Below are 7,995 nucleotides of genomic sequence, written 5' to 3'. Positions count from 1 at the left end.
TCTCCTGTCTCAGCCTCCCAAGTACCTGGGACTACAGGTGCCCGCCCCCATGCCTGGCTAATTTTTGTATTTTTAGTGGAGATGGGGTTTCACCATGTCGGCCAAGATGGTCTTGAACTCCTGACTTCAAATGATCCACCTGCCTTGGCCTCCCAAAGTGCTGGGATCCCAGGTGTGAGCCACAGTGCCCGGCCCAGATCACTTCTTCACTTGAGCTAGGATCCATCTGGGGCTTTAGGGTGCATGAGGCAGGATCAGGATTTTGGAAAGCTGTGGACACAGAACTAGCAAATCCTTGATTGTGGGTTTGGTACAAGGTGCAAGACTTGTCATTCAGCTAGGACTGTCTCTTTCAGACCTTTAACAACATTAACTGGGAAGGGAAGAGTCCCTGGGGGTGTTTGAGGCCTGGGCTCTGATGTGGGGCAGGGTGACAGTCGCTTTAAGGGCCCTGTGGATGGGTGTTGTTCACATGGAGTAGAAGACAGTGGGCAAGAGCACCAGGCCAGGCCTTGGCTGCTGTGACCTGAGACTGCATCCAGAGGGCAGAACTGCGTGCGTGCCCCACTCCTGGAAAAAGAGGCAGTCGCCATCCAGATCTAGTTCCTGGAGGGAGGTATGGAGCAGTTGGGGTCACAGTGTTGCATGAATCGCAGAGGGGGCTCACAGAGGTCTCCAGATGTGGCCATGCAGTGACGCTGCCCAGCCCTGACGCCCCCTCCTCAGCCCACTACTCCCTGCCCCGGGTTAGCGAGGAGATGCAGGGGGTGACCAGGACAGGGTGTGAGTAAGGATGATGAGCGGGGACAAGACCCTGCGCCCCATAGGTTGAGGATGTTCTAGAGGGTATTGTGTGTTGGGAGGAGGGCATGGGGAAGAGGGTGAGTGCTCCCAGCCCTATACTGGTCCATGAAACCATTACAGAAGCAAACCTGCCTCCACCAGGAGCCTGCATATAAAAACAAGGAATGGCCCCAGTTCAAATGTATTGTGTTCCTCTCTGCTTAATAGGGAGGTTATAAAACTTAATTATAGAACATAATTCTAAGGACATCAATGGCTTCCTGAGGCTGACAGCAGGGATCACAGACCCAAAGACATGCGTCATCAATGACAGAGGCAGAAATAAGATACTCTCGGGTGAGGGGACGCCAGCCCACCACCAAGAGGCCACCCTAATGTCTTGGGGCCTGGAGCAGTTGGGCAACAGAGGCCCAGATGCTGTATGTCTAAATGTTTAAAAGTTACCAATCAAGCAACAAGCTGCTAAATAAATATCCCCCCTTGACAGTTCAACCTTCAACATGAGCTGATTCAAAGTTCACACCCGAATGGGCAGCATGCAGGGCCAGGCTGGGCCTGCCCCACGCGTCCTCCCAGCCCTGGCTCCATCGCTGGCCACTGTGCGCATGGCATTCAGGAGGTGGACCTTTCTCTATACCCTCCAAACAGCAGCCCCGGGTCACCCTTCAGACCTATGGGTGGGCAACACCAGGGGCACAGGTTGCCCTCAGGAGGGTGAGATCTCCATGGGCCCCAGAAGTGGGCTTAGGTTATGTGGGGGAGAGAAGCCTCAGGTTCAGGTACCCAGAGTGTGGTCTAGAACTGGAAGCATGGGCTGGGGGTGGGCACCTCCTCTGCACGCTCCTCCTCACGCTTGTTTCCCAGCATAGAGTGCCTTCCTCTGACCTCCTCCTGGCCAAACCCTTCGTGGCTCTGCAGTAGGCTCACCTCTTCCAGGAAGCCCTCCCAGGCCCACCTGGCTGAGAGCTCCTGCAGCCTTTGATGATGTTCTCCTGCATCTTGGCACAGAATCTTTTACAGCCACCGTAGCCAATCTTTTAAAATCACTTGAGGGCACTCAAAAAAATACATCAGTATTTTTACATCTGGAGCCCAGTCTTGTGCAACAGAACCTAGGAGTGGAGCCTAAGCATGGACAGTTTTTAAAGCCCCAGGCAGCCAGGGCTGAGGACCTCGGCAATGGAGCCTGTTTGTTAAGTTCGCTTTCCTTGTGTATATCGTCTCTTGAGCGTCTCTTCTCGTGGCCCAGACCTCAATAGACACTGAATAAATATTTGCTGACCCCAACAACTGAGATCGAAAACCAGAATGCAGAACTGTTCTAGTAATAAGTGAGTGACTTGCATTTCACTGGCTTTGCACTAAACCAAATGCTCAGTAACTACTAGTAAATCGAGTGAAATTAACTAGGGCACTAAATGATTATTCTAAGCCTCTTGTGAGTTTCAAGAGAATTCTTTTTGTGGCCTCACTTGTGTCCACGTTATTTACTTTATCATTCATTCATTCATCCATCTATCTATCCATTCAGTAAACATTTCTCTGAGCCTCTATAATGTGCCAGGCTCTGAACTAAGCTGCCGGGAAAATAGAGATGAAAGCTCTGGCTACAGCTTAATGGGGAAAACAGATGTGAACCCAAAGAATTAGAGCGTGCACCGCAGCTGCCACCCATTATTACTCTCTACTGAAAGTCACAAGCCTGGGGCTGATTCATTTTGGCACCAGTATCACCTCCATGAACCCCTGTGGTCTAAGAGCAGCAGTACTCAAAGTGAGGCCCCCAGACCAACAGGATTGACGTCACATGACCTAGAGACTTACAAGAAATGCAAATGGTCAGACCCTACCCCAGACTCAGAAACCCCGCAGGTGGGACCAGCAGTCTGTTGGAACAAGACCTCCTGATCATTGTGATGCCTGATAATGTTTGCCAGCCTTTGCCTTCCAGCCATTTTTCTCAAGCTTGGCTACACATTCAAATCATTCAAATGAGGAGCTTCCAAAAATTTGGTCCCCAGAATCAATTAAATCAGGCTCTCAGCTAGTTGTGGTGGTTCATTCCTGTAATCCCAGTACTTTGGGAGGCCGAGGCAGGCAGATCACTTGAAATCAGGAGTTTGAGATCAGCCTGGCCAACAGTAGCAATCCTGTTGCTACTAAAAATACAAAAATTAGCCAGGTGTGGTGGTGCGTGCCTGTAGTCCCAGTTACTTGGGAGGCGGAGGCAGGAGAATTAGTTGGACTTAGGGGGTGGAGGTTGCAGTGATCCGAGATCACACCACTGCACTCTAGCCTGGGTGAGAGTGAGACTCCCATCTAAAAAAAAAAGAAAAAAAATCAGGTTCTCAGGGAATAGGATCTGGGCCTCAGAACTGTTGAAGCTCTCCAGGTGAATGGCATGAAGCCGCGCCTTAGCAGGCGTGAGAATGCCTATCAAAGGCCAGGCTGACTGACGACCACCAGAGTGTCTGGGCTGCTCAGCCAGGACTCCTGCTTCTCTCGAGTCATCTTCACACGGGGGTGTTCAGAACGAGCTCCGCGTTCTATTTCCGGCTCCGAGGTTCCTCTCCCAAGCGTGAACTTCGTTCAGACATGTAGCAGAACCTGCCTTTTCAACGAACACTAGCGAAGTCGGCTCAGGAAGGAAATGTCAGTGATGCCGAAGCTGCCAACTCTGTGCTTGTTGAGTAGTGATTCTTGATCCGTCATACGGGAAGAGAGAGTAAGAGGTGAATCACATGCTGAGTGGCTTGTGCTGTGAATGTTTGCTGAGCTCTTTGGAACTCTCTGGGTATGAGTAACTCAGGCCCTGATGAATTCCTTTTGTCATCTTAGTCTCCTATTTCTGAACTGAGTTAAATCATATATTACATCAGTAATTTATATATATTATTTCTTTTTTTTTTTCTTTTTGAGACAGGGTCTTACTCCTCACTCCTGTTGCCCATGCTGGAGTGCAGTGGCACAATCACAGCTCACTGCAGCCTCCACCTCTTGGGCTCAGGTGATCCTCCCATCTCAGCCTCCCAAGAAGCTGGGACTACAAGCACATGCGCCACCACGCCAAGCTAATTTGTTGTCTTTTTTGTAGAGACAGGGTTTCACCATGTTGCCCAGGCTGTCTGAAACTCCTAAAGCGATCTACCCACCCCAGCCTCCTAAAGTGCTGGGATTACAGGTGTGAGCCACCCCACCCAGCCAAATTATAATTTATCTTATGTTATGATTACATGTATTCTAATTAGCAAGTGCATAGAAAAGTATAATAATCACAAGAATAATTACTGTGTTGAATGCTTGCTCTGTGTTAGGCATTATGTTAAGCACTTTACATACATAGTCTCAATAAGCTTCAAAAAAGCCCAATGCATACGTGTTACTGTATTCCCTGTTTTCTCAAGATGAGGAAACTGAGGAGAAGGAATGTGAGCAACTCACGCAAGGTCATATAGACAGAAAATGGCAGAGCCAGAGTTTGAACCTAGGTCTATCATCAAAGATTGCTCTTTTAGCCCCCCGCCTCTACTGCCTCATGGTAAATAGTGGTATTAGCATATAGTAAGACTGTCAAAGTTATATAGTGTAATATGCAAATAATTGCGACTGGATAGTGTTTTCTTCCTACATAAAATTATACATGATTTAACAGGCAATTGTACATAGTATAAACTCAGTAAAATGCTGTATATGAAACAGTATTACCATTTACAGCTACTTTTATAATATCAATTATATATCAATTATAGTTAATTTGTATCTGTAACCAATAATGTTATTTCAAAAGGCCATTCCTGGAATGTTGCCTTTTTTTTGAGACAGGGTCTCACTCTGTGGCCCAGGCTGGAGTGCAGTGGCACAATCAGGGCTCACTGCAGCCTTGGCTTTCTGGGCTCAAGCCATCCTCCTGCACGAGCCCCCAGTAGCTAGGACTGCCACCACACCTGTTTAACTTTTTAGATTTTTAATAGAGATGAGTTCTCATCATGTTGCCCAGGCTGGTCTCAAACTCCTGAGCTCAAGCCATCCTCCCACCCTGGCCTCCCAAAGTGCTCGGATTACAGGCATGAGCCACCACAACCGACCTGGAATGTTGCATTGAGAATATGTGACATCTCTGAAAATACTAGGTGATTACTTAGATACAGGGTTAAAGGAAAAAAGCAGGATGTAAAATTATACATATGATACCAGTTTTGTTAAAAATATGCGCATGTATTTTATATGCATAAAAAAATAGGAAGGAAGTGCCCCAAATCTTTCACAGAAATTGTGAGTGGATGGTTGGATTACAAGAGATTTTTATTTTTTCCTTGATACTTGAGGCCAGACCAAGATGTGAGGATGAAGGGTACTTGAGACAGGTTGGTAGCTTGGCAGTGCTGCAAACTGGTGTCCTCTGAATTTTTGTTCCACATTTTTTAAGTGGGACAGGGAGAAATTGGTTACCGGTTGATAAGTAATGTGTACAAATATAGATGAACTTCCTGGTTCATTCCCACAGACCAAAGTAGAATACCTACTCTTTGGCAGGAACAGTGGGGAGAGGAAGCAAATTATTTCCCACTGCTCTATTGCTCTTATTCTTTCTTTGTAAAATTCCAAACCCCTCAGTTTATTGAGAAACGTCTTAGTTTAAAATGTGAATGCTAAAATAAGTTACTAATTCCTAGCCCTTTCACTGGTATAATTGGGGTTTTTGCATTTCAGCTGACTGCTACATTCACGGTACAAAAATACTGCACAGGGAGAGGCTGATGGCAGGGAGGAACAGTTTTGTTTGTTTCTTTAATTATTACATTTCTCTCTTCCTCATGTTTTGCCAGTGACATAAGGCGTCCTGTGAGGAGTCCTGTGTTAACTGGCCCTGTGTTTCCACTTAGACCCAGGCATGTCAGCACCCTTTTCTCATTCAAGAAAAATTAGAAAATACACAAAGAACGACTTTCCAAATGACAAGGGGAAATTTTTTTTTTTTTTTTTGAGGCGGAGTCTCGCTCTGTCGCCCGGACTGGAGTGCAGTGGCCAGATCTCAGCTCACTGCAAGCTCCGCCTCCTGGGTTTACACCATTCTCCTGCCTCAGCCTCCCGAGTAGCTGGGACTACAGGCGCCCGCCACCTCGCCCGGCTAGTTTTTGTATTTTTAGTAGAGACGGGGTTTCACCGTGTTAGCCAGGATGATCTCGATCTCCTGACCTCGTGATCCACCCATCTCGGCCTCCCAAAGTGCTGGGATTACAGGCTTGAGCCACCGCGCCCGGCCGGGGAAATTTTTTTAAATTATTATTTTTTAAAGCTGCAAGGAATGAACATCTGAAAGATCTCATGGGCCTGGGTTCTCTAGGAGTTGGCGGTAATAACACAATCAGCCAATCATCTGCTGGTGGCCAAAAGGAAAGCCCTTATCAAAAAGGTGTTTAGGAGCCTGGAGTCACAGCTCTTACCTCTGATGAGAAGCTGTGCGTGCTCTAAGGTGAGGTGGCCTGGTGCAGCCCCCCTGGAGACTGTTTCTAAGTTCTTGCAGTGACAAGTTGTCACATTTTCTTTTTGCTTCATCCAGATGCATGAATTGAAGCAACTAAAGTCTGAAAGGGAATGAAATGCCCTGAGCCAGTATCTCTAACCTGCGGGTGACAACTTGAGAGCAACAAGTGACTGGGTTTAAGATGATCTCCTTTTAAAGGCGTCTTTAAAGCAAAAGGAAGCATGTGTGTTAGGGATCCATGCGCATGTGATGAACTACATAGAACAGTGAGGTGGTGCAAATGGAAAAATCAGTAGCGGGTACATGGGGTGAGGAGGTAGTGAGATGGCACAAGGCTACAGCACATGCGTGAATGCAAAGGTGCATGCCACAACACCCGGCTCATTTTCGTATTTTTTGTAGAGACAGAGTTTCACCAGGTTGCCCAGGCTGGTCTCTAGTTCCTAGGTTCAAGCAATTATCCTGCCTCAGCCTCCCAAAGTGCTGAGATGGCAAGGCGTGAGCCATTGCTCCTGGCCACCATCTCTCAAAAAAAAAAAAAAAAAAAAGGTATGATGGCTCATTCCTGCATCCCTACACTTTGGGAGGCAGCTGTGCTGCAGCCTGGGTGACAGAGCAAGATTCTGTCTCTTAAAGAAAAAAAATTTAAGTCTTCCAACCCCTGAATATGGAACATCTTTCCATTTACTTATGTTTTCTTTAGTTTTTTTTTTTTTTTTTTTAAGATTGTGTTATCTGCAAATAGAGATAGTTTTGCTTCTTCCATTCAATTCTGGGTGCCTTTTGTCTTCTTTTCCTGCCTAGTTTCCCTGGCTAGAACCTCCAGTACAGTGTGGAATGGAAATGGTGCCGGGTGGCTTATGCCTGTAATACCAGCACGTTGAGAGACCAAGGTGGGCAGATTGCTTGAGCCCAGGAGTTTGAGACCAGTCTGGGCAACATGGTGAAACCCCATTTCTAAAAAACAAAACAAAACAAAAATTAGCCAGGCATGGTCAAGCATGCCTGTAGTCCCAGGTACTCTGGAGGCTGAGGTGAGAGGACCGCCTGAGCCTGAGAGGTCAAGGCTACAGTGAGCTGAGATTGCCTCACTGCACTCCAGCCTGGGTGATAGAGTGAGACCCTGTATCAAAAAAAAGGCGGGGGGGGGGGGGAAGTGGTAAGAGTAGACATTCTTGTCTTTTTTTCTGATCTTAGAAGGAGAAAGCATTTAGTCCTTCATCATTAAGTATGATGTTAGCTGTGGGTTTTTCACACATGCCGTTATTGGGTCGAGGAAACTTCCTTCTATTCCTAGTTTGTTGAGTGTTTTTATCATGTAAAGTTGTTAGATTTTGTTAAATGCTTTAGTTCTGTGTCTGTTTAGATGATCATGTGGTTTCTGTCCTTTATTCTGTTAATAATATTGTATTACATTAATTGAGGTTCACATGTTAAACCAACCTTGCATTCTTGGGATAAATCCCACTTGATCATGGTGCACAATCCTTTTGTATGCTCTTGGATTCAATTTCTTGTATTTTCTGGAGGATTTTTACATCTAAAATAATAAGAGATCTCGGTCTGTAGTGTCCTTTTCTTGTGATATCTTTGTCTGATTTTGGTCTCAGGATGATACTGGGCTTGTGGAATGAATTAGAAAGTATTCCTGGCCGGGCGTGGTGGCTCAAGCTTGTAATCCCAGCACTTTGGGAGGCCGAGACGGG

General features: G+C 46.6%; 1 protein-coding gene across 1 annotated transcript in view; it reads left to right on the top strand.

Moving 5' to 3' along the window:
* Nucleotides 1-7,995, top strand: part of WDR66 (WD repeat domain 66) — an 80,885-nt gene that overhangs the window by 68,119 nt on the left and 4,771 nt on the right. Inside the window, exon 18 of the mRNA XM_011948591.1 lies at nucleotides 6,149-6,263. Coding sequence (XP_011803981.1) covers nucleotides 6,149-6,263 — 115 coding nt within the window. The remainder of the gene's footprint in view (nucleotides 1-6,148; nucleotides 6,264-7,995) is intronic.

The sequence above is a fragment of the Colobus angolensis genome, unplaced genomic scaffold (assembly GCF_000951035.1).
Source record: "Colobus angolensis palliatus isolate OR3802 unplaced genomic scaffold, Cang.pa_1.0 Scaffold28, whole genome shotgun sequence".
NCBI classification, from domain to species: domain Eukaryota; kingdom Metazoa; phylum Chordata; class Mammalia; order Primates; family Cercopithecidae; genus Colobus; species Colobus angolensis.
This window is presented reverse-complemented; position numbering and strand designations above follow the sequence as displayed.